The 27,185-nt window shown below is 29.6% G+C and overlaps 2 protein-coding genes across 4 annotated transcripts; one reads left to right on the forward strand and one right to left on the reverse strand.

Moving 5' to 3' along the window:
• Positions 1–913: 913 nt before the first annotated feature.
• On the reverse strand, positions 914–4,779 carry LOC111286019 (uncharacterized). Of its 3 annotated transcripts, XM_089762568.1 has the most exons (3): positions 4,621–4,779; positions 4,410–4,493; positions 914–2,122 (listed from the first exon to the last, which is right to left on the reverse strand). In XM_089762568.1, exons 2-3 carry the CDS (start codon positions 4,485–4,487, stop codon positions 1,334–1,336), a joined length of 867 nt encoding a protein of 288 aa, XP_089618694.1. In that variant the 5' UTR covers positions 4,488–4,493; positions 4,621–4,779; the 3' UTR covers positions 914–1,333. The 3 variants fall into 3 exon arrangements, with proteins under 3 accessions (XP_089618694.1, XP_022731514.1, XP_022731512.1); XM_022875779.2 differs by lacking the exon at positions 4,410–4,493 and having other exon boundaries at positions 4,621–4,741; XM_022875777.2 differs by lacking the exons at positions 4,410–4,493; positions 4,621–4,779 and adding an exon at positions 2,666–3,331.
• Positions 4,780–20,278: 15,499 nt separating this feature from the next.
• Positions 20,279–24,487, forward strand: LOC111285610 (axial regulator YABBY 5-like). The gene is made up of 7 exons (XM_022875138.2): positions 20,279–20,667; positions 21,706–21,825; positions 22,810–22,930; positions 23,134–23,182; positions 23,285–23,360; positions 23,461–23,529; positions 24,148–24,487. Exons 1-7 carry the CDS (start codon positions 20,593–20,595, stop codon positions 24,193–24,195), a joined length of 558 nt encoding a protein of 185 aa, XP_022730873.1. The 5' UTR covers positions 20,279–20,592; the 3' UTR covers positions 24,196–24,487.
• The last annotated feature ends 2,698 nt before the right edge of the window (positions 24,488–27,185 follow it).

Consider the following 27,185-nt stretch of genomic DNA (forward strand, 5'->3'; position numbering starts at 1 on the left):
TCCTGTTTTATCAGTAAGCAAACCAGTTATTTTAAAAATCTGCAAGAGCAAGGAATCTGCAATTTTACTCAATAAACTCACAAAATCAGCATTCTTATTGGCGCAAACTTATGTGACTGGTTTAGGACTGGGCAGTGGCTACCCCTACCAGGGTATAAATGCCGCATGTGATCTCTCATATTGCAAGATAGGCATGAATTGAAGACGTTTCTTCAACATTTTGCTCCACCTCACACACCAGAGAGTTGCCTTCTTCCTGTTGTACTGGCTGTTAATGGTTATTGGCACAATCACATTTAAATATTTCATGGTCCATAATGGTTGTTGGGCATTTCATGGTTGGCCATTTCCCCAACTTACCCAGGGTAAAGAACAAACAAAAAAACACATCCAAGACAATACCATTTTGGAAGAAGGAAAGATTTAGACGAAGTTTTTTAAGTAAGTTTATGAAGTTTTCTAATGGAAACGATTAAATAAAAACTAAAATTGATAGATTAAAATTTTCGTTATATAAATTAAGAATGCAAAGTTTAAAAAATTTTAATAAATTTTGATATATATATTTAGATAAATATTTTTAATAATATTAACAAAATTTTTACCGTTGAAAAAATATCGATCAAATTTGAATTATAAATAATATTTTTAATAAATTTTTTTATATATTATTAATTTTCACATTAAACTATGTCAATTTATTGATTTAAATTTTTTATTAAAGTTTTTATTAAATTATTTTAAACAAAAAAAACTTTAAAAACTTCATGTAAATTTTTTTATGAGAGAATGGATTTTTTGCGTTGTTACTACAGAGTTTACAGCTTGCCATGGAAGGTTTATCAAATTAATCAAGAAAAAAAAAGAAAAGAAGGAAGAAACATACCAGAAGAGCTTTAGGAGTTTCATCCGCTACTGTAACTTATTACTTAACACTGAATATAAAATCCATTTGCAGTATTGGATGCCATAATGTTACATGTTAGATATATAACTGCAAGCTACAGGTCTGACCATTACATCTGACACAGCTACATTATACAGCTATCTACCATTATATAGAAAGATGTCTCAATGAACAATCGGTTACTATCCTTAACGAAGCTACAGTCATTTGAAAGATTTCAAAAATTTAAAAGGGTCACAAGGGGGTGAAAGAGAATCCTGCATCATGTTAAACTATTGCATATAGTAAGTCAAGGCTTGACCTCGCCTGCATTACTTGCATTACTGCCATTCTGAATTGCTTCCTCAGCTTTCTTGTTAATTTCATTGACAACTGAAGCATTTGTCCCTTATCGCAATTTGCTGCTTCTTTCTCCTAGATTGCTCCTCAAGATTCGGTAGTGCTCCTCTCATGTTCCCCTTTTCCTTCTCCGTCCACCTCATGTTTTCTTTCCTCAGTAATGAATATGTCTGGTTTGTCCCGCTGCCCAGATCCAAGCTCTTTCTCCGCTTCAGCCACTGGTTGTTCAACCTTTCCCTGAGACGTTGCACCCTCCAAACCTTCCTTTTCCTTTTGGGCAACTCCAGAAGCATCAGCTTCAACTCCAGAAGCATCAGCTTCAACTCCGTCCTGTGTGCCCTTGAACTTTTCAGATACTGCTTTGGCATTTTCCTTACCTTCTTCGATATTAGCAGACGTATTAGGATCTTCTCCATGTTTCACTTCTTGAGAAGTGGGTTCAGTTTTGCTATCAGCATCTTGTGTTTTATTTTCATTCTCATTTTCATTTTCCTTTACATCAACCACTCCAGCCTCTCCCTCCAAATTATCTTTCTCAGATTTTTTACCTTCCTCCACATGAACGTCTTTAATCTCCTCAGTTCGCTCAGGGGCAGTTTCTGATTCTTTGTTATCCTTCTTTGAAGCCGAAGATTTTCTGCCTCGTTTTTTTGGAGGCTCACTTTCTGGCGTTGGCATTGCTTTTACCTTCTCACTAATCCTGGCTGATCTCCTAGGGGTCTCACCAGTGCCCCAATCGAATTCTGATACTGCAGGACCACCAGGATGTGCTTTAAGGTACTGTTCCAATTGTCTCCTGTTACTAATTTCCTCTCCTGTGGGAGCAGTGAATATGATCTCATTTTTCTTAGGAGTCCCCCCTTTCTTCGGCATGAACTGCAAACATAAAGAAATCCTGAGATTGCAATGGCTTGTAGATGGGAAAAGTATATAATAATATAAAACCCAATATCAAGAAATTCAAGACCAGAAAATCTTATATGAAAGTCTCCAGCTATAGAAATGCATGCAGAAAATGCAAGCTAGAAATCAAATTCAAATGTTAAGTTTGAAGCACATAACATAACAGTCAATCAAATTTAAAGTGCCAACAGATGAAGCAGTCTGTCTGCTTAGACTGCTGTAAGTTTGAAGGGTATAGACCTCCTGATGAACTTAAACAAAACAATACATAGAAAATCATCCACAAAAGATACACACAAAAATCTATGGCAGGTTGATGACCAGGCATCTATTTCAAGAAAATTATGCAAAAAACGTAGCATAATTCACAATTTCTTCACTAACCACAGAATACACACAATATTTGTTGTACTCCCAAACTAAAAACTAATTTACTTTAAGGCAACTTAAATACACAATTTAAATTGCCATTTAACTTATGGCCTATGGTAGTCAAGAAGTGAGACCGAACAATACGCTTGGATATTTTCTACTTTGCTCAATCTCTGCAGGATGTAAAACTGAAGCAATTATCCCCACCATGTGGCATCCATGCATAAGTCATAACACATGCAGTTAATAAGGTTAAAAATGAAAAAGAAAATGAAGGGAGCATGATCAGAAGCACTGAAAGCCCTGCATAGGTCAAAATGACGAGACAAAACCAGTGTAGATCCTGACCGGTTGGTAAACTGATCAAACTTGTTTCAAGGATTTTTAAGATGGAAAGCCCAGAAACATTTGAAATTGCCAAGTTCGGTAACTTGATAAGAGTACCATTGAATCAGAGGAAAAAAAAAGGAATGTTGGGTCAAAGAAGTTAACTGCACCTCATGAAAAGAGCCAATTAATTTGTACAAGTAATAACATGATTACAATTTCCAAAAGATTAAGATAGACAACAAAAGAAATATGCATGTCATCTTCAAATAGCGTATATAATAACAAGCCAACAAGGTAAGACAGTGTAAAGCATGATGAATTATCAAGACTCAAGATAAATGATGCAACTGATTCTCCATTTCTAAAGTATGGGTGATACTATTATTTCAAGGAAGAAAAAACCCTGGAAAGTTATGACTCATTTACAATAATGAGTCAGTTAAAGCAAAAGAATGCCACTAGTTGGCACTTCATACCAAAAGTGTGTGTGTGTGTGTGTCTATATATATATATATAAGCACAAATGTGGAGAACCTTTTGAACTGATGAAAATGGTTATTCTATCCAAAATGATACCGAAAATCCTCCTTTGTCCTTAGTCCACACATGACCAGGAGGGTACTCTCACACAAATGGTTCAGAGAAAACATAACTACTACAAAATTTGGAAGCACCTAATATGATCAGAACACTCTTAAACAGGAAAATGAAATCACAGCCATAAGAGAACTTAAGAATATCAGCCCAAGAAATAACAACAACCATATACATAAAGATTATTGTGCACTTGCGCAGAAAATTATTCACACATTCGGGAGAATAACGTTTAAAACCTCAATCATATTAAACCAAAATGGAAACAATCAAACTTAAGTAAATTTATAAAACACAATAAATCAACAAAGAATTAGTAGTAAACCACTAAATAAATTCTTATTCGACAATGTTGACTTTGGATTTATAAAAATATTATATTAAAATTTCAAAAAATTGCAGAAAACTTCAAAACAATGTTTAATTGACTCACACCCTTCTAAATTCTTTCATAGCTAATAGTTAACATAGCATTTCCCTAATGAACATTACAACTTCCAACTAATAGTACTAGTATTTCATACGGGATACCTCACTTTGCTTATTTGTCCCCTAAAACTATTTAAGAACAGAAAAACAGAAATTACAGAGAAAGGCCTCTCTACAGAACCCTGGCTATCGCTTTGCTTCCAATAAATTGGGAAACCAAGAAATGTTCACAAACAAGCAGAGCAAAAAAAAAAAAAAAAGAAACTCAAAACAGAAAAATTACTCATAATTTACCATTAATGTTAGAGGCACAACAAAGTAACCCTACTTAAAAATTATCAGTAGTTCCCAAAATTCTATCACAAATTCCCAAATAAAACAAATTAAAACCACACGAAACCGAGAGCAATACGCTTAAATTAACAGAATTCAAACACCCAAACCACAAATGAATCAAAATTAGTAGAAACCGTGTTAAATTGAAGCAATTCAAATTAAAATAAAGAAGAAGAATAAGAAGAAAAAGAAAAAGAACCTTTTTCTTCCAACCAGGAGGAGCAGGGAGTTCTAAGCAAACAACATCCTCTTTGCCACTCTCCTTCTCCTTCTCCATTTCCACCTACCAATCACCCACACAAATTTTATCACAAAATTTTTTTATTTGTTTTATTTATTTATCTATTTATATGTATAGAGCAACAAGAAGCATGCTATGGAGAGACAGAGGAAGAAAATTAAGAGCTCACCCGTTTTCTCTCTCTTGAAATTATTATTTTTAGGGGTTTTTTTTTTTTTCAAAATACGTTTCGGACAAAAAACTGCATTTTTTATTTTTTTTAGAAATGGATGATGTTTTAAGTACAAACAACTGAAAACAAAACCAAACAGCAGATGGATAGACGCGTGTCTTTCGCTTTTCCTTGTTTTATTATTTATATATTTCTCTCTAGAAGAAACGCCTTGGAGAAGGGAAGACTCGTTGGCTCCCCAGCTAGGTATTCTTCAAACTGACGGTTCTATCTATTTCTGACATCTGTCCCAACCCTAATTAGTGTTCTAGAACACTTACTAAGATGTTTTTAAAGTGAGGCAAAAAAATATGTTTTAAAAATAATTTTCAAAAACTTAATTAATGTTATTTCGCATTCTTTTCCTTGTATATTTTTAAAGGAAATAAAAAAAAATAAAACATTATTTCATGTTTTTTAATACAATTAGTGCAAAGACAATCGATTAGGATTTGAGACAAGTAATTTATTTTCGTTGGTCGGAAAAGTCCGATGAGAAAGAAATGTAAAATGTTTTATTTATTTAAATTTTGTTCCACTTTTAGATTTTATAGCTAAATAAATCTATCTTTACTACAACATTCATCTTCGATTAAAAACGAAAGTTCTCATCATTCATAAAAATTTGATTATTTATTATCAATTAATACTAAATTTTTATCACATTTATATTAAATATATTCATAAATTAAAGAAGATCCAAACTCACTTCGATTTTTTAAAATCTTTGACCAAAGCTTAATGGATTTGTGAAGTTTTTAAAGTTTAATTTCTTAATAAAATATTAAAATATTTAAAAAATTAATATTTTAATATTCTAAAATTTTTATATATTTTAAAATTAAAATTAAATAAAAATAATTTTTATCAATATTTAACTATCTTATTTTCCAGTCAAGCATGGTCTGAACTTAAAAGTCTTAAATAAAATTCAATATAAATCGAATTAAATAAATAATCAAACTCTTAAATAAATTTAATTATACTGTTTTTATATATTTTTCCATAGAAAAACTTTTTGAAAAATACTAATATAACTAGTGATTTTAAGCATTTAGCTCAATAATATAAAAGGTATGTACATGTATCTTTTTATTCAAAAACTTAAAAGATTATTTCAATTTTTTCCTCTTAAAAAATAATAATCGAATAGTTGCTTATTAATTTATTATTTTATATAAAAAAGGAAAGTAGAAGAAAACTCTGTCATGATTTCATCAGGGATAATGTTACGAATAATTTTAAAATTATAGTAAAAAATTTAATATAATATTTAAACTTTAAAATTTTTTAATATAATACTTTAAATCTAAATCTGTTAATTAAAATAAAACTTAAAAAAATTATTTATTCATCGCTTTTCATTTTTTGAAATTAATTACATTAGAAATGAATATCGATTTAATTAGTAAATTTAAAAATTATATATTATTTTTAAAATTTTTAAAATTTAAGTATATATTAAATATTTTATTGTATTTCAAATTATTCATGACATTATCCTCTTGACTAACTATTGCTTCCTTGATTTCAACTTCTTTTATTTATTGAAAAATATAAATGATACCTTTAAATCATTGAAAAAATAAATGGTTTTTTTAATCATTACAAAATGTCAACGCGTTTAGTGATAAAACTTTTTTGATTAAAGAATAAAATATGTTTTTAATTATAATTTAATAATCATTTAAATATTTAATATTTTATTATAATCAATCAAATCATTAAACTTTTATTTCGATTCAATTAAACTTTTAATTAGATGAAATCTAATTACAAAAAAAATTTTGAATCAAGTAATTTTCGAATTACAATAAATTAAACTCTTAAAAAGATTTTAATGAAAAAGTGAAAGAGGTATAAAAAAATAAAAAAAATTTATTTTATTTAATTTTCTCACATATTAATTGTGCAACATAACACATTTTTATTTATTTTATTGATATTACATAAAATTTTATCTTAATTAAAAAAAATTAACGATATTAATTTTTTCATCCAAATAAAATCTTAATTTGATGTAAATAAATATTAGAATGGTTGATTGATTATAATAATAATAAAAAAAGGCTTGGATAATGTTTTAGTTATGGTATAAGGATTCTTTTAATACCCTTTAAGCTTTTTTTTTTTTTTTTTTGGTGCAAATAAGTGGTAAAACTACTTACAATCTTAAGGCTCTAGGCTTTACCCTAATAGGTATTATTGCATTAATCAAACCAAATTTATTGAAGGGTCATCTAATATATAATAACCATCACTTTGACTAAAAGCCCAGCTAATCCAATAATCAGCACAAAAATTTGCCTCTATGAAGAATTCTACAACCACAATCTCTACTGGTGAACTATTGACATTAATGAATAACATGGTAAAGTGGATCTCGTGCAAAAATAGAGCTTGTAACCTTTTTAACTGTTAGTAGAGAATCTGATTCAGTAACCACTCATCTACAACCTTTATCCTACGGTAGCTTCAACCTCATTTGAGATAGATACAATTTAGTTTTAAGCATCCAACTATATCCAATTTTTCTAGCAGACCCAAACATCCAGTAGCCATCAAAATTCCTTGCAATATCTCATATACCCAAATCACTTGGATTAAAAGAAACAGAACCATCCACATTAATTTTAATAAAAGTAGATAGAGGAGATTTCCAAGCAATATGTGAAACTTGATTAATAGAAGCAACTCCTTTGATTTCACGCTAAGCAATAAATTCTCTTGCCCCGTCTACGACAATATTAACTGCATAATCAGGTAAGTAAAATTCCTCCTCAAATATGCATTTAGTCATCCATTTTCAAATATTCCAGCAACCAAATGCGTATCAAAATCGGCCAATGAATTCTATCACGTATAACATTATTCCTGACAAGATTAAAACTGATCAAATCCTATAGGAACAAAGAACGAAAACGTTGCAATCTTTAAGCAAGTGAAATAACGATACAATCTGATCATGACATTTTGAACAGGAGACTGAATTTGAAATTCCTATAGCCACGCACGCCCTTATTATTAGGATTCTATTATACAATACTAACCACAAAAAATACTAGCACATTTAGTTTTTACAACTTTAACCCATTAATATTGATATGAAGAACACCTAATAGCAAATTGTGAGTCGAATATACCGAAAGGATATCATCTGAAGCCCTGTAAACCAAAACAACTGATCCTCCCTGTCATAAGACAATATAAATAAACCTAACTGATCTTTTACTCTTCTGGTGGTAATATGGGCCTAAATTTGATGAACAAATTATCCAACACAAATTTCAGAAAATGTTAATCATATTCACTCACATTTGGTTATGGTTAAGCAAAAGACAATATTTAATCCCTGAGCATAACCAATATAATCAAAGAAAAAACATCTTTTCTTAAAATAAATTTGATATGTTTAAGGTTGTCGTAATATAAACATAAACAGACAGTATCTTAGGTTTTTTAATACATGAAGTTGTTAGAATCATGATTATTGAAATTAAAATTCTAATATTTATTAAAATATTTTTAAAAATATTTAAAAAATCAAACATTTGATTATTTTAGTTGTGTTCATAACAGCCTCTCTTTTTTTTAATGATATCCAAATTTTGTTCCCTAATAACACACAAATATAGGGTAAAATTTTCATAAAATTTTTCAGACAAAACTGTCAAATCAAGGAAAAAAAAATGAGCAGGGCAGCAAAATGAAAGCAAGGAAATTCTATTATATTAGGAGCCCAAGATTCGTGTGGATTGTTCATCTGATCCATTTAATTCGTGGGCCACCTTTTTCATGGACAGTTTTGGACTCAAGCAAGTGCCCATAAAACCAATTGGGGGACCATTTATAAAACCTGTTAATGTACAGAATTCTGATTTCTGAACATAAAATCAAGTTTTCAACCATCCCTTCGAAATTTGAATTTGCACATAACTACAAGGTATCAATGAAAGAAGTGGTCCAATCCATAAATTATCTATCAGCTCACATGATAAATATATGTGTGGGTCATTGAAAATGAAATTATATAACATTGAGTTAATGGAATTTCCTTCTATATTTATTGGAATATTTCACATCCAAAAGAAAATTTAAAAGGAACAAAGAAAGGCAAAAAGGAGCCACAAATTGTGAACTCTTGAGGGCCCCTGATCAGCAATAATAATATATATTTTTTTGAAGTTGAAAATCAGCCGTAAAACCCAAGAAAGGGCAGTGGGGAAACCGTGTGACAAGTTGAAGTAGATTGAATTATGTTGACAAGTAAAAGACTTAGCTACACACACTTTTTTTATTTTGGTGAGGCCGAAGACCCAGAAGCCATTGCTGCAGACCCAACACCCTGGGCTACACAACAAACGCCACTGGGCTGAAAGAAACCTGTATTTAATGTTCACAGCTGGTACCTTCATTACTCATCTTTTTCTTCTTTCTTTTTTTCTTACCCCAACGTGGGTTAGCTGTCTTCCAAAACTTTTAAGATTTAGGATTGCAATTGATTGTAATTTGATGTGGGACACAAAGTACATTTTGGGGAAAAAAAAGAAGAGAAAAACAGCACTTCCTTTATATAGGCCTCTTAATTAAATAGGCAGACCATTGGTGAAAACCACTAATTAAAGAAACTTAATTTATAATTTTTTTTGGTTTCGACATATACTTGAAACAACTAGACAACGGCTTAATTAATTAGGCTTTAAACTTTGAATGTTAGATTCATTCTTATTATAGAATACTTCGGAGAACAAGTAATTAAGATGCATTTTCATATTTCAATTCTCATGATAGTAAAAAGATTAATGTTGTATTAGTGATTATTAGTAAAAAAAAAAAATTCAGAATTTAATTCAATGGATTTATGAAATTACTTTTTAAAATAATATTTAATAGGTGTGAGATTAATAACCAGCAAACTAGCTTGCCGTCTAGCTAATTCCTACACCATCCAAAATATAAGAATTCTAGGGCGATTGTGAGTTGTCAGATGCAAATTGAACAATGATATTCCAAATTTCTAACCAAACCCTAGTCCATTGATGTACGGAAAATTAACATGATAATAATTATTGATCCCCGCTTTGATTCATTCGACCAAAAAATAGTAAGCCTAATTCACCAGCACCATAATGAAACACAAATCATATGATGCACATGCAATTTCATGGATGATTCTGACCTTCCAGAGAGATCATTAGCAACTAAATGTATACGTTATGTTCCTGTCACCATCTCTGAGAGAGTAAGTTTGGTGTATTTGCTCTCCACTTATTTTAATCTTTTCTCGTGTAATTTTTGTTTTTATTTTTTGCTAATATTAAACCCCCTGGAAAGTTAAGGCTGGCCCTCGACGGGTCTCAGTTTTTGATTGATCAGATTCAGTCTACGAGGCTAGCTACAATTCAGAAAAATACTTGAGAAAGTTACAACAGGCCACAACAGCCAATATCTAGGCGGTCCAGACTTCAGAGTTCAGACTGGAAAAAAAAAGGTGGAAAGTGGAATATATATATATATATATATATATCTGAAATATTGAAGAATTAGAGCTTTTATCAGTGATTTGTTTTATCAAAATTCAAAAGTCTGAAAGAGAATTACATCTGTCTTCATTGTCAATAAAAGCAAAGCCGATGGATGTAGGTGTAAGGAACAATTACTGAATTTAATTTCTATTTCAATTATGGTGAAAATAATTACAAAACTGAAAGTATATCTTCCTGGTCTAGTATTTATGAGCTACCCTTTTACTTTTACCAGAGAGCTTTTAAAAGGGTAGAAAGAGCATTTTAAAGCAGTGATTTTCAGAACCCTTTTCTTATTTTTTGGGTACAAACCAGTAGGGACCAAAATAATTTACCGGGTATGAATGCTTAAGGACCAGCTATAGCTATCATTTCTGAAACATGTAACCTTGTTCATATGTTTCCAATCTAATTAATGTTCATAAGTAATGTTTCCCTTTGTTTTCAACGGAGGCGGGCTTCTATATCCTATGGAAAAAGATCTAATATGATCCATTAAATTGGTAGGTGTTGGTGCCATTCGCATATGCCAAGGTGCCTTGAAAATACGACAATTATGTACATAGAATTGAGTTCTTTATCCTATTCTCACCTTTCATAATTTAAAAAAAAAATTATATTAAAGAAACTGTAATTGAAATTCTGTACTTAGTATAATGCCCAAGATCCTCTCTACTAGGGATTGAGAAATGGAATTGAGGGAGAGTTTAAAGGGAAATCAAGTTTTCAAGAGAGAAGCTAGGACCAAAAAATTTCATGGTGATGCGTGCTTAGCTAGGTTACCAGTTGTACGATTAATTCATTGTTACCTTGATTTCGAAACTATGGGTTGATTATATACATATATATAGCCACTGTTCAAGAAATCCCTTGCAAGTTTCTTCTATGTGGAAGCCATCATAAACATCTCGAAGTTCTAATTGAACAAATCAGCAAAAAAGGTGCTGATTTAGGGTTGAAAAATCTGATATCTAACAGTAAGATGTCCAATGTTGTCCATTAAACCTCTTTAAATTAGTACCAAAAGTACCAAACTTGTAAAAGTTTTTTATTTTATGGAATTACAGTTACCCCCCTGAAATTCATTTCTTTAATCATTCACTCTTATTCCAACCGTCCATTAAAAGTAGACTCGTGGACGTTTAAACATGTACAAGAGTACTGATGATCAGTTGATTACATAATGTCGTGTATCATTATTCTTCTTAAATAATGAGATTGCTTTCTTTACTAAAAGAAGCAACGGGTTTTGGTTTTCAATTCGTCAATGTTTCAGTACTGTCTTAGGTACCCCTGTTGGTAGTTTGTCATGCTCCCATGTTGAGCTTATACCTTGTCTGATGCTGATGTTTTTATGAACTGGATGGTGATTAATTTTTATAGCTAACTGATGTTTGATTTGGAAATTAAGCTGAAGTTTTTCGAACATCAGAGTCATAATGAGAAATAAGGAAATATATCTAGGTCCATACTGCATATATATGCCTTTAATTATGAAGGCTTCGGATCAATCACATGACATAATTCACAAAAACTTAGCTCAAGGCTACTAATGTTGCAGACTTCGGGTACCATATACGCATTGATTTCTTCAAGATACCATCTTATGTATCTCTTTCACTGCTAGCCATAAACCCTTTCATATGCAATTAAAAAAAAAAAAAAGGCGAGGAGTAAGTAAGGATTTGCAAGATCTGTCTTTTTGTTTATGCTACTCCGTGTGAACGCTTTCAGATATGATGCAGACATAAAAAAACAACTAGATAAAAACACTCTTTTTTTGGTATTGGATGGCTGGTGAAGCTCAAAGGCAACGCCTTCTTTTCTTTTCAGGAACTATCCAAATCAAGATTGTCACATGAGATTTGACCCCCAAGAACACTACACTCCACATGATGATCAATATATCAGTGTGCACATTGGAATTGAAAATCATTAAGTCCAGAAAGTTGGAGAGAAATTCCGGGGAAAAGAAATGATCAAGACATTGAATACCTATTGGTAATCTGGCATTACCTATCTTGAATCCTTGATGTTCCACACCAATCTTGGATAAAGACAGCTACTACCTTCTAGGCCTTATAAAAAGAAGAAAACTGATCAGCTCTCCACAAAATTTATTGTAGCCAGTAACCAAAAAAAAAAAAAGAGCAGAAATTATATTATATTATATTATATATATCACCTACCGGCAAAATTTCCGTGAAAGAGTTTGAGCAAAAAACCAAATTCCTTGAAAGACAGAATGTTGATGTATCAATGTGCCTCTAGCTAGCCCTTGCGGCATGTAATAAAATATTAATACCAAATATGCAAATTATACCATTAATTACAGCAAAGGAAAGGTATTAAGTTGCTGGAAAAGAAGAAAAGACAAGAACTTTTTCAGGCCTATGAAATGAAATGGAGGGAGTGCTACCCACGGCCAACAATGCAGGCAGAGAGTTGCAGAGTCTTTGCCATTAAATGGCAGTTAAATTTATTTTATTTTATTTTAATATGCTGATACATGCATGAGATTCTGTATTTGTTATGACTTTTTCCTTTCTTCAAAGTTCAAAGTAGTATGAACTACATGCAGGATGCAGCAGCTAGCATGTAGCTTGGTTAAAGTAAAAAAACCAGCACACTTTTCAATATACCATTTATGTTTTGTTGCAGTGAAGGAGGCCAAAGATTTTGTGTTTCCCATTTTCAAACTTTTATTTGGATCCTTTCTGTTGAGCGTTACATACTTTATATTCAATGGGGATTTTGCTAACTCCCTAGTCCTTTCCTTACTAATCCTTAAAACAAAAGCTGGTAATGATAAAAGCATTGTTAAAGGGTGTTTTATTTTAGAAAGAAATTGCTGACAATTATAGTTAATGAAATATAGCCCTGTACAAACAATAAAAATACCAAAAATTAAATAACTATTAAATTTTAAATGCAATCAATAGATTCTACATAAATCACTTAATCTTCCAAAAATTTTTTCTCTACTTTACCACATCTATTTCTATCCTTTTCTCTCTCTATAGCTAAAAGTTTTATTTTGATACCTTAAATTCACATGTCTATGGATTATTAAGGTAGGGATACTTTTAGAACTGACAGACTCTCTTCTCATTTGGTTTGTTGTCTTGGTTTGACTTTCACAAAAAATTTTTAATTTTAGTGTGTTTTATATTAAATTTTTTTTTTATAAAACTGAAATATTAAGATTTTTAATGTTAAAAAGTTTAAAAATATAGGACAATAGTTTTAAAATATAAAAATAAGAGAAATGATGTTTAAAATACATAATTTTCAGATATTCAAAAAATGAAAGACAGAAAAAAAAAGGGGGGGGAATGGAAGGAATATGTCAATGAGTAAAGGTTAAAAACATTTATTTTAAAAGAATAAATTCAAATAACATAATTAAACAAAGTTAATATAAAATTGAATAGATTAAACCAACAAACAATAGAACTAAAACTTAAAATCTCAAGATATTAAGGTATATTTTTTACACTAAACCAAAGTCTCATTAGTTAAAAAATTTTCATTTCTTACATATAATTTTTAAGAAAAATTATCAAGTTCACAATAAGTGTAAGTGAAGTTCTTATATTCTATCAAATTGAATGAAACATTTATTTAAAATAATTAAAAAATTAATTTAACAAAAAAAAAAAATACTTGTCAAGTCACTTAATCTATCTATCTATATATATTGGTTACCATGTTAATATAACCTTGTGATTCGTTCTGGAAAAAAAAAGAAAAAAGGGACCCTGAGTACTTCTGACCTAACACTGTGGTCCATGACCTAAAGCTAGATTCACTTAATCTAGGCGTTCCCCGCCCCAAACATTCCCTTGATTATTGAAAGATACATATACATAAAAATTGTACTAATTCTGTTGCTTTTAATTGATCATAACCTGATAATAGACACAGCTGTGCTTATCTACCTATCATGAACAAAATTCCATTTTCAAGTCTTGTTTCTCCCAATTTAACTGTACTTGATAAAGCAAAATAAAAATAAAAATGAACCCTGATAAAACGCTAGTACTTTCTCAAACCCTAGTCTTTGGTATATTTTTCTCTTTTCCTAAACCCAACAAAATTAAAAAAGTACACCAGCTAGCTATTTCTTTACTGGTCCAAAAAAAAAGCTAGCTATTTCTTTCAAAGAACAATAAAGAAAAAAATGCAATTTTTTTCTTTTCTTTTTGTAGTTTTGCTCCAAACCATTCAAGAAGTGCTAGAAGAAACATGAGGCTCCACTAGGCACTATAGGTTGGCTGGTTCTATCTTTTTCATTTCTTTTGTGCATGGATTTACAAAGCCTAGTCATAAAAGAGCAGTAACACATTGGTTGCCTTTTCAACCTGGATTATCTCAGGGGGACACTACCCTCTGACTCCCTCCAATTGTAGGAACATTTTCAATATTAACTTCTCTAAAGAAACTACTGGTTTTGGCCGAAGATCCCCAAAGGGCTATGTTTTCTTGTGCTTCCTTTTTTGAATTTAGGAGATAGTAATAATTTTTATTGAAAGATCTAGTAGTCACAAGAGAGAACTTTAGCTTTGCTTTTGGGACCTAGTTCCTCAATTTCAGAACTTGATTTCTATAACTTTTTCAAAACATTTAGTTTTTGGTTCACTTTTTGGGTCAAGTGAAAATGGTCCTTATTAAAAAATAAGGATCAAAATAATAATGCTGTAAATAATAATATGATATATGTAAATAAGTTGTATACTAATCATAATGAATTTTGAACTTAATTCAGTTAATTAATTCATATAATTACTATTAAAAGTTGACATCCAGCATATTTGGAGTTCAAATCCTAACTTATTCCCTTATCACTAAACTATAACCTCATTTGTTAAAAAGAAAAAAGTACTATGCAACTTTCCAAAGTAACAAATTGGGATTGAAACTCTCCTTTTAGCATAAGTTCTCTTTCTTTTCTTCTTGTTAATTTCTAATCTAAACTGATGAATATTTTAAGTATTAGTAAAAGTTTAGGCAGTGGAACTTATAAAGGTTATAACTTTGTCATATTCCACTTTATGAATGTATTTAATGTTAATTTTATAGGAAAAAAAACTTAGTACAAGATATCACACATAACTAAAGACAAAAGTAATGACATGAAATTGAAGGTGTGATCTATTGATAATGTGTTCAACTCTTAAATTTTGTGATCAATGTTCAATTTTTGTCAATTTTAAATAAAAAAAAACATTAATAACGAAAAGTAATATATATATTTTTTGTATAATATTTGTATACAATAATGTCATTAATTTTGATTTGGAAAAAAATGAGCTATTAAAAATATTGGTGATGCAGCTGGCTGACTCTCTTCAAGAGAAGCTCTCCCAAGCTTCAGGTGGCAGCTATTAGCTAGGGTGGTTGACAAACAGAATTTAGAGAAATTTATTGCTCTAGCTACCAATCAAAGGAGGAACCTTAATATATAAAATGAAAACAAGCATTATTGCACATATATACTTCTAATAAGATTAATATAAATTAAGACATATGTAACCAAGAATATTAGTTTTAATAAATAAGATTTAAAGAGTGACATTCATACAATTACGTAAAGCAATAAGAGGAGATGAATGTTTTAAAATTTCAAGCGAAGCACATATTGAACTTTTAAGTTTTTTAATATTGCTATGAAAATTTAATTCTTGTTTTACTTTAATTAATATATATTATATATCTAAGCCTTAACTCCACCATAAACTAAAATAAAATAAATAATATAATGAACAATAATGTTCATTTTCCTTAGTTCAAAAGTTCATTTGCATTCATGCTTTTATATATAGAATAGATATAGATTATAAATAACTATAGGTCGAAGTCTAAATTTGGTTTGTTTACAATTCAATTCAACAGTTTTAATCCCTTTCATCTTGATTAAAATGATATTATCCCATACCTATTAAATTTTGGATTTTTTTGTGGTTTTATATTCAAATTAGATTTCTCTATATATTATCAAATGGTTTTAAGTTAAATACTTAATATGTATCAAAGCTTAATATTTGTTTTATTTTCTTATTACCTTTCTAAATTTATCACATGGTAGTTCTGCTTACTTGTAATGGGGCCTTTCAAAGTAATATCCCTCATCTATTAAGTCTTAAATATCATATGGTCTTATAACTAAATTAGATTTTGTTTATCTACTGTCAATTGATTTTCGATTAAATGTTTAATGATTTTAATTTTTAAAAATTTAATAATTCTCATGCTTTTATAAAAAATCAATTTAAAAATAATTGATAACGATATTAAAATTATGTAATTAATTTTCAATCATGTGGCTTTTCTGTTCAGTTAGTTGGACTAGTAAAATGTGATAAATATGCTACTATGCTATTGAAAGAAAAATTAAATTTTACCATCCTATGTTTTAAGCTATGCTACTTTGTGCTCGTGAAATTGAGTTGTCTGAATTCATGGTTTAATGGTTTTCGAGTGAAGATCTATTTGACCAATTAGAGTCAAATTATCAATTAAAATTTTGAAATCTGGGATAGAAGCGTCTTTTTGCTTTTTTTTTTTAATTTTAATTATTCACTAAAGATTTTTTTTTTATTTTATAAGTCAAATTCAAATTTTACTATATGTAAATTTGATTTAATTTTATATTGATTTATTAATTTATTTACTTTGTTTTTTTATTTTGTCTTAAACAAAATAATTATGTCATACGTGTTGGGAAATTAATTTTTATTATAACGTTTATTTATACGTGTAATCTCGTAACAATCCAATTTGAGGCATCCCAATCTAATGATATTATTGAGAAATAAACCCTCGAATTTGATCCTCATTTAGTTAAGTTTTTAAAGAAACCCAAACGAACCCATTTTAGTTTGTGTAAAATTATTTGGTTTTTGAAATTGAAATTACCGCAAAATTAGAGTTATTCGAAAGGAATGTTTTAATTGATCACATTCTTGAAGACCAAAAACCCAATTTGAGAATAGGTGGAACTTAATTTTATCACAAGTTAATGTGAAAATGAGTTTACTTAGTGAAATCTGAATCCCATATGACATCCGTCTAACATAAGAATGACACAATTAAAAAATAATAATAATTCTTGACTATATTTTAGTCAAACTGAAAATATTTGGACATAATCTAAAAATAAAATGACCTTAAATGCAAGATGTGATAAATTGAGTCACCGTCGCTACCACCCAAGCTTAAACATAGAATTTTAGAGTGTGTAGCAATTAACAAATTAAAATAAATTGAGTTATTACATGTTGGCCCAACACATTAGCCAGAAATTTGCTAAGTAGTTAGTATTTAGGTATCATGAAGGTACAATACAATCTCTTTTTTTTTTTTAGTTTTTAATCTACTTTTAAACCCTCTTATCCTACTATATACTTGACTGAAGAGGATATTACATATCTTAATTCTCTCGAACTCATAGCCTTCAAGTACCAATTGATCTAAGGGATAGTCGGTTACAATAAAATCTTTTTAAATAGAGAGGAAATACTTATATTTTGGTGTCAACTTCCAATTAATTCTTTCTAATAAGATCTTTCAAAAATAATAATAATTCTATTATTGTTGAGGCTAATTAAAACACATAGAGCCGGTGATCACTCTAATCGTAGTTGATCAAAATATCAAAAAATCTAACATTTTGATCTTCCTTTTGCTTTATAAATAATGCCCCAAAATCACCTGCGAAAAGAAGAAGAGGGAAGAAAAGCCCAGAATCTCTGCAAAAACAAAAAAAAAAAGATAAAAAAAAGACATTGTCAGATCCAAAAGAAGGTGCAAATTAATGTGAAAAGATAGATTCATTGCAAATTATAATGGTGTAAATTACTACTTATACACTCACAAGAATTAGTCCAAACGAAAAAAAAAAAAAAGAAAGAGTTTTATTTTCTTGTCAATCAAGGTTATATTGTTGTAACGAGACTGATCGAGAGTGTGCACCCTTTATGTTCGTCTGGTAAAATCTAGAAATATATATATATATATATATATATATATATATATATATACTCTTAAAAAACAAAATTCCTACTTGCAAAAGAAAAGGATGTAAATTACTTTTCAAGGATTGGAGAAGAAATAAGGATAGATCACTACTCAAAAGATATTCTCAAGGATGGATAACTCATGATAAGATAATTAAAAAAGAATAATCGAAATTTTTTTACCTTCGTTATTAATTCTCATTTTCCTTTTTCCTTTCTTTTTTAATTTCAATCCAAATAGGCTTACACAATAGAAATTACCTTCTCCTCTAAAGTTTATTCTACCAGTTTGATTTTCTTCAAATTATGTGCAACAATAAGTTACACAGTGATGATCAGTGAGGTAGTGAGATACAGACACGCCATTACTTTCCTGCTGCCTCAAGTCCTTGGTTCAAACTACAAAGCAATGCAATATTTCAGAGAGAGAGGCACACCACCATAAAAATATATATTTCAAATTTACGTTGAAATTACTTTCTCTGTTACAGAACAAAAACACGTACCAACAAGAAATTAATACTATATCTTTTAACTTTAAATTACTGCGCCAGTGGCAAAGAAAGATTCATGCACCGTATGATCTAACCTTTCTATTTGCAAAAATCAGAATAGTAAAATTTCTCTTCCTATTTACAGCAAAGACAACTTGCCTCATGGGCAGTCATTGCTTAATACGGTCGGACTTAAAAACCTTTGGAAATCCAACTGTAATAGGGTCCACGACTGCCCCTTGTCATACATTATCAAAGACCCTCCACTAGAGGTGAAAAAAAAAATTGAAAAAAATCAAAAATCGGTTTGAAATTTTAGTGTTTGGTTTGAAATTTTAGTGTTCGGTTTGGATCAATTTTTTTTATTCGATTTAGATTAAATTAAGATATTAAATATATATATTAAATTTGGATCAAATTTTGAATTAAAATGTGAAAAATCAAAAAATATCGAACTAAATTGAATTATATATATTAATTAATTTATATATTTTTTAAATTTTTATAAAATAAAAATAAATATTTTATATATAAATATATTAAAAATCTTATTAAAATAATATATAAAAAAATAAAATTTAAAAACCGATAAACCAAACCAAATCGAATTAATAGAATTTAATTCAGATCTGATCAATTTCAAAAGAAAATCGATTTAGATTCGGATTAAATTTTAAAAATTCATAATATTATATATTATTCAAAAAATTAAATTAAATCTAATTCGATTTGAATCGTTGTCACTTCTAGATGCAATAATATAGTTACGATTTTGGCTTTATGATTCAACTATCACTCATTTTAGAGGAAAACGAAAATTTTAAGTTTCTAATAAATTAATATACCTGATGTTGTAATTATAAAATTCTTGTCATTAAAGTACATATATTTTTTGTGATCTCAAGTTTTGTTTGTATTCTCGAAATGTTTTGTATAATAATCGAACCCTAATTAGCGGGTAAAAGAATCTTTTTTCTTTATCAACCAAAAACCAACCCTTTCAGGTCCTTTTTAAATTATATAAAGGACCAAGGTTAGGAGATAGAAGGAAAGATTATATACCTTGATTGCGCAATCAAATAATTCATGAAAGAAAAAAAAAATCACATAGTTAGAGGTAAATACAAGTAGCATTATATAGTTATAGGTAAATAAATATAGATAAGTGAATAATGTATAGAGTTGAAGTAAAGAAGGAATGAGATAAAAATTTCGCCCCCCTCATCCGCCGAAGATGTAACAGGTTGGGGTCAGGGTCACAGTCACACTCATTTCATCATAATAGCAACAAGCATTATCTGAACAGGGTTGGGTTGGTAATACTTCCAAATTTTCCTTTTTTTTTTTTTTTTCCTTCAAACCCTAACCTCTTTACCAGAACAATAGCGAGTAATTGAACCGCCTTTTCATCTCTAACTAAATCTGGTTTCCCATAAGAAACCACCCTTTATTTTCCCTTCCAGGTCACAACATTTGTTGCCTACCGTGGGCACTACTACAGAATTACCAACTCTTTTTTTTTTTTTTTTTCATGTTGTTTTTTTCACCATATTGGCTTGGCTTCTCTCTCTTTTATATTGCCTCTTTGGATCCTATGTCTCTCTTTCTTTTTGCCTTTCTGATTCTCACTCCGAATAAAATTTTCTATATATAAAGGACATTTAGTTTACTGTTGTGATACATAGCCCGGTTTTAAAGCAAGGAGTTGAGGGAATAAAAGCTCTTTTTTTGGCTACCAAGTGTTGCTTTCTTCTTGTGGTTTTTGCTACTTGTTACAGAGAAGCAATTGGTTCTCTTTTCTTTACCTTTTCTTTCTTGGTTTTCTTTGTTGCTTTCTCCTTGGGGTTGAGGAGAGGTTGCTCTAAGCTTTGATTTAATTTTTACTTGAAAGACATGTCGAGCTGCATCGATGTTGGACCTGAGCAACTCTGCTATATCCCTTGCAACTTTTGCAACATAGTTCTTGCGGTATCTGATCTGATATATCTCTTCTTTTTAATGGAGGGATATGCCTATTTATTTATATGCACAGTTCTTATCAACAAGGCCACTAACTAATTATTTATGCATATTTTGGTTTTGGTTTTGGTTTGGTATTTTCATTCTCCATGTATATCTTACAAAGAAAGAAAATTTTAGATCCTGATAAAAGCTGTCTTAGCTTCTGCGATCAGAGCTCCCGTGTTCTTTTTACTGAAATCTATTGATTTTCTTTTCTGGGTTTTCTTGTTTTTCTTACCAGTCAGGTCTCCATCGTTAGACTTTTCCTTTTCTTCCTCTTTTGCAGTCAAAGAAAAGTTATAATGCAAAGACCAGAGAAAGAGAGAGGAGGAGAGGGAAGGGCTTAGCTAGAGATTACTTTTCTTTTATTATTATGTTATTTTTGGTAAATAAAAGAGTAAATTTTTTATCGTCGAAAGTTCAAGCACAGGCATTTTGTTGATAATCTGATGAGGACAACTCCTCAACTCCCTTGGTTTACTACTGTTGTTACATACCTTTACCTTGCTAAAAATACTGCCACAGCCTGCTTCCTCTGCTAATTCAGTTTCTTTAGCAAATGGGGAAAAGAAAAATGAATGATCTCATTAACCTTTGATCATTTCCCAGAAAACTTCCAACTCAAACACATTAAGAAACCCACCCTTCACCTATAAATTTTAGTATCACTATCTTCTTCCCATCAAAGGAAAAACAAGGAAAAAAAAAAACCCATTTCTTTTCTCCTTCTCTCACCATGAATTCACGAAGCATATGCTTCTTCCTTGACCAATATTCTACTGACCTAATCACCTTCTTCTCTGTTTCCTGCCCTTTTTTTCTTTTCTTCTTTAAGCTGATTCAATTGTTGATGTAGGGAGAAAATAGAAGCTAGCTTATCAATATCATAAAGAGAACCCAATTTTAAGAAATGTTATTTGATCTGGGATTTTCTTTCATTTATTTTTACAACTTGCAACTGAATTTTGCTTAATTATAGTAGCTGATTATTGGGCAAATGCGCAGGTGAGCGTTCCATGCAGCAGCCTGTTTGATATTGTGACCGTCCGATGCGGGCACTGCACCAATCTATGGTCCGTGAACATGGCAGCTGCATTTCAGTCATTGTCATGGCAAGATGCTCAGGTGATACGATCCTGGTCGAAATAAAATTTATTTAAATATGTCTATTTCTGGCTCTTCAAAGCCTTTCAAACCTAGGGCTTCTCGGGGTAGTAAACATTTGTTCTTTTAAAAAGAAATCAAAAGCTTTTCAACACCTAGATGGAGAATTTCTAAACATTTTTCTCTATGGAAATGGTTGCAGTCACTGGAAACCTAGCAGCTGCCATGACCAAAACCTATTTAATTTGCTTTTCTATAGGGCTGGATTTTGCGGCCGTGAGTCAGGAGGCCTGTAAACATAAACTATGTGTATTATTATCCTGACCCATCAAATGCTTAGCCGCATTTCTTTGTCTTTGTTTTTGTTTTGTAAGGTGTGCTTTAGGTAGCTTGATTTGATTGACAAGTAAGTTAGAGTTCTTAGGTTTAATGATTTCTTTTCGAGAACTTTAACTGTGGAAACAAAGAAATGGAAACTGAGAGAGGAAGGGGTTTGTGAGAGAGATCCTTTGGTTAGAAACTGATTTTGGGGGCCCTTGTCTCAAGGATTTGGCTATCTGGGTTATGCCCGCCATGTATCTTAAATGATGCTACAATTCTAACTGATTCAGTCACTTCAATGCTGGTTTTGCTCCTTTTCTCTCTCTCTCTCAAAAATCATTTCAGTCTACTCAGCTTTTTCTCTTCCTCTTTCTTTTTTTTCTTTTTTGTTTTTTAGTTTCCTCTCCCTCTCCTATTATTAATATTACCTCTAACATGAATGACTTCTATTTCCTTTTTTTTTTTTTCTTTTTCACCTTTTACCTAAAACTAGCTAATTATACATAAAAAAAAATACTACAGAGGAAAGCAAATGCCCTATATCAGCATAAAATAAAATGACCCAAGAACGAAAACCTGAGTTCTCTTTCTTGATTAATGGAGAATTCACTCGAGAAAAGATTGTAATCATAACTTGTCTTTTGATGTTGATCTGATATACAAAAATTTTTCAAATTTTTATAGGCACCCAATTATGCAACACAGGATTACAGAACCGATTTGGGTTCCTCTTCCAGATGCAACAACAAATTCTCAATGCGAGCTCCTGTGAACAATGTCACCGAGGAAAGGGTAGTGAATCGACGTAAGTTAATCACATCTATTAGATAATGCCAGGTTTTCTTTTCTTACATCATTTCTCATTCCTTTTTATTTTGCAAAAAAAAAAAAAAATTCACATTACTTTTTTCTTCTTTCTTTTTTTTTTTTTTTAATTTATGTAATTCTTCATGAATTTTTTTTAGTTCGCATTTAAATCATTATTAAGATATTGTTATTTCATTTCAGCTCCTGAGAAGAGGCAGCGAGTACCTTCTGCATACAATCAGTTCATAAAGTACGAAAACCATAATAAATTTCTTTAACATTGCACATCATTAATTTGTATTTTTAGTTGTAGATTTACTATTTATATGTTTCTAATAATCAATTAATGTAGAGAGGAGATCCAAAGGATCAAGGCCAACAATCCTGAAATCAGCCACAGGGAAGCATTCAGCACTGCTGCTAAGAATGTAAGTTCACAAGGCTGCAAAAACATGACCAGAAGACAGACCTTTTTAGATTTCATATCAAATGTTTTTGGTTATTGACCACCTCTTTTTATTCCTACAGTGGGCGCACTTCCCTCATATCCATTTTGGGCTCATGCTGGAAAGCAACAATCAAACTAAGCTGGATGATGTAAGTGCTTAATTTAGTTCCTGATCATAATATAATATATAGTTAATTTCTCTTTTTATAGGGAAAGTTGAAAACAAAGCTTAAAGTAGGAATGACTTCTTCTATGGTTAAAATAGCTTTTATAGCAACAGTTACATGAATTATTGATAAAGTATTGGACTTTTAATTTTAATAATCAGAAACCAAACCCTGTAGATTAAATATTAAAAAAAGGAGCTGCTATAATATAAGATGTTGAAATAACACTTCAGAGATCATCCTTGAACACCTTTAGGATATAAATTATATTGATGGGAATTTAAGAAAGTTTAGCATATAACCATAAAATTTTTGTTAGTTAAGTCAAGAGTTTATATAATCAAGCATAAAATGTCAAGGTGATTTACCAGGGTAATTGCATGGGACCATATTATCAAGCTTCTCTCCTATCTGATTTAAATGAACCCTTTTTCTTTTTCTTTTTTTTTTTAAGGCATACCAAATAATATCAATCATCCATAAATGGGATTAATATTTGAGATTAGTAATGGTGAACTCTGATTAATTTGTTCGATTTTTTTTAAAGACTGATTAACTAATTATACAATTTTTTTGTGTTGAACTGTTGATTTTGAACAGGGCTCTGAGAAGCATCTCGTGTCAAGGACTGCACTTCTGAACAAGTGATTATGTTCAACGTTCAAGAAGCACCCTTTCCCACTGGAGAGTTATGGCTTGAAGTGAAGAAAAGTCTTGAGCCATTGTGTTTTTTATGGACATGAATTTACATCCTTTGTTTTATTTGTCTTAAGCTGTTAGAATATGCTATTTACTTGTTTTATTTGTCTTAAGCTATTAGAATATGAACTGAACTGAGCTACTTTCGTTTGCTGTCTTCATCATAGTATCCACTTTTCAAGTGAACATATTTATATATATTATCATTAAAAATAAATGCCACTATGTTGTTAATTAATTAGCATATGGGAATATTACTATATATATATATATATATTTGAAATTCCAAATCTTTTTTTGAATTTTTGTCAGAATTTGAATTCTGATAATTAAAATTAAAAATCCAACACTTTATCTCAAAATCTTTAGTAATTAGGGTATTTTTAAATAGCAAGTACTTTAAATCTTAATACTGCAGACGTAATAATTTCCAGCTTCATTAATCATGCATATATAGCTAATTTAATTTAATTAATATAATAATGTTTCTTAGCGCATGACTGTCTTACATTATATCCATGTATAAAATTTGTGCCCCAATTATATATATTTAGGTTTAAATTTACTCATTTCTCATCAAGTGGAATACAAATTAAAAATTAGCCTATAACCTATTTACAAACTCTTTCATGCATCAGAATTACTTAATTATGAGAAATTAATTAATTTTAAACAGGCTATATATTCTTTAGAAGATACATATTATATACTAGCATTTGTATGATATTTCGAAAACAGTACTTCGTATAGTCTTACTTTCTACTTGTACGCCTATTAAGATTTTTTTTTTTTTGCTAGATTAATACTGCATTAATATGCTTGAACAAAAAAAAAAAAAAACTGTGAAAAATTATGATTTAAAATAAAGCCAAAAAAATTAATATTTCATGTGGTCGTTGTTTTTTGGAGTATTATTTATTTTTAAGAAATTACTAAAAAGCAAGTTGGAATAATAGAAGATAGGATAAATTAAAAAAGAAAAAACTCATCATAAGGGTAAGGGCGGATTAAATATTTTCCTTGTGGTTTAAACATACACTTAACTAATGATTTTTTCTATAAATTTTGAAATAAAACTTTTTTATCTTTTTTATTTCTTTTAATTTTTTCTTTGTCGCACTTTAATTCTTTCTCTAATTTTTAATTCCCATCTAGATTTAACAATATCATATCATGTATGTTATTTTTTTAACAGTATTGATTTGAAAATCAGTGAAAGAAATCATAAGAAAGTAAAGTGTCAGTTTTTAAACATTAGAGAACAAATTTATTTGGCATCTAATCAATGATTATTTTTTATAATTTACCAAAAAAATTAAAGTGATATAACATTCTAGCTTTTCTTAATGATATTACTGCTTTGTAATGAAAGAAATTTGAAATTTTAATTGATCTCGGGTATAGATTCAAAATAAAAGATAAGATTTCATTTATTTGTTATTTAGTTACTCATTTTTTAGTATATTATTTATTTCTTTCTTTCTAAAACATTATTGAAAGGTTGGTATAAATATAAAAAATGTCACATTTTTGGTTGAAACGAGTAATAAGCATCAATTATAATTGTTTCACATAAAAGGTAAAATCTTGCAATTTATTGCTTACAAACATTAAAATTTTACTATTTAATATTTTTTACTTTTTATCCAAAATTCTTTTTACTTTTGTTTTAAATAAAAAATAAAAAAACAATAAAACAAATTAGACTAATTAATTATCCTTATATTTTCCCCTATTGTGGAAAGGGAAAAGAGTGAATTTTGTAAAAAAAAAAAAAAGAAAAAAAGAAAAGAATTAGTCATTTACATCAAATTTTGCAAACTTGCAACCAAAAATACTTAGCTAGATTTGCAAGCTGAGAATAATAGATCATAAGAAACAATATATGCCCAAATTGGACAATTGAGCAGTATGCAGCCTTATTTGTTGTTGTTTCATGATCTTTAATGGCAAACAACATTTTCTAAAAAAAAAAAAATTATACTTATAAGTCTAACAATTTTATATTTTTTCTATAAAATTATCTTCAAATACTGTAGATTTCCTAGCTGTTATATTTGGTCAAATCTTCATATTTTTTATCGTGCACTATATTTTTCTGAATTCTTTTGTTATTATTGGAAGTATGAATTTGAAAAGTGGATTAGGATTTTATTTTCTATGATAATGAAATGCATGCATCATCCACAAATTAGTTAAGATTTAATAAGATTATATATTTAAAAATTTTATATTTGATGTACTGTCAGTGTATAGATGTTATACACTGTCAATAAACCATGCGATGACACCCTGTAAAAAATTAATTTAAAAATGGTTTTAGGATTATTTGCCTTTGATTTTTAGGGCTTTAGAATTAATTTTTTATAAGATGTCATTGTATATTTCACTAATTATATAATATTTATACATGACCAGTATATAAAATATAAACTCATATTTTATTGATGGAAACTAATTGGCAGTGATTGGTAACTGCTACAATTCATATAAACTCATTGATTGCTATAAAATTTTTTGTCCGTGATACTTTAATTTCTGATAATAAAAGGTATAAAAAGATGAATTTCAACAAATTTGAAAAATAATCATGAAGGTTATACTTACATATGCTTTATTATACAATTTACACTAATTTTGACAATAATGCAACTTTGCTTCCTTCCAACAAAGTTTTGAAAATTTTGGGATATATCATATATGCAAGCAAACCATTTCTTAAATCAGCCTAACATATGTGAAGTTAATTTAGAAAATTAGTTGTAATTCCAATGCAAAACCAGCTCTTCCAGCTGGTAAAAAAGAAAAGTTCATCAAGGGAATGGGAGGGAAAGGTAAGTTGCATGAAGTATGACCAGCAAAGTACTTGCTGCTTAATTCCTTGAAGCAGTCACATAGAAACTTACATATGATGATTCTATAGAAACCATCAGGCCATT

Source organism: Durio zibethinus, chromosome 6, assembly GCF_047325235.1.
Source record: "Durio zibethinus cultivar Kanyao isolate XHJ-2024 chromosome 6, ASM4732523v1, whole genome shotgun sequence".
NCBI lineage: Eukaryota > Viridiplantae > Streptophyta > Magnoliopsida > Malvales > Malvaceae > Durio > Durio zibethinus.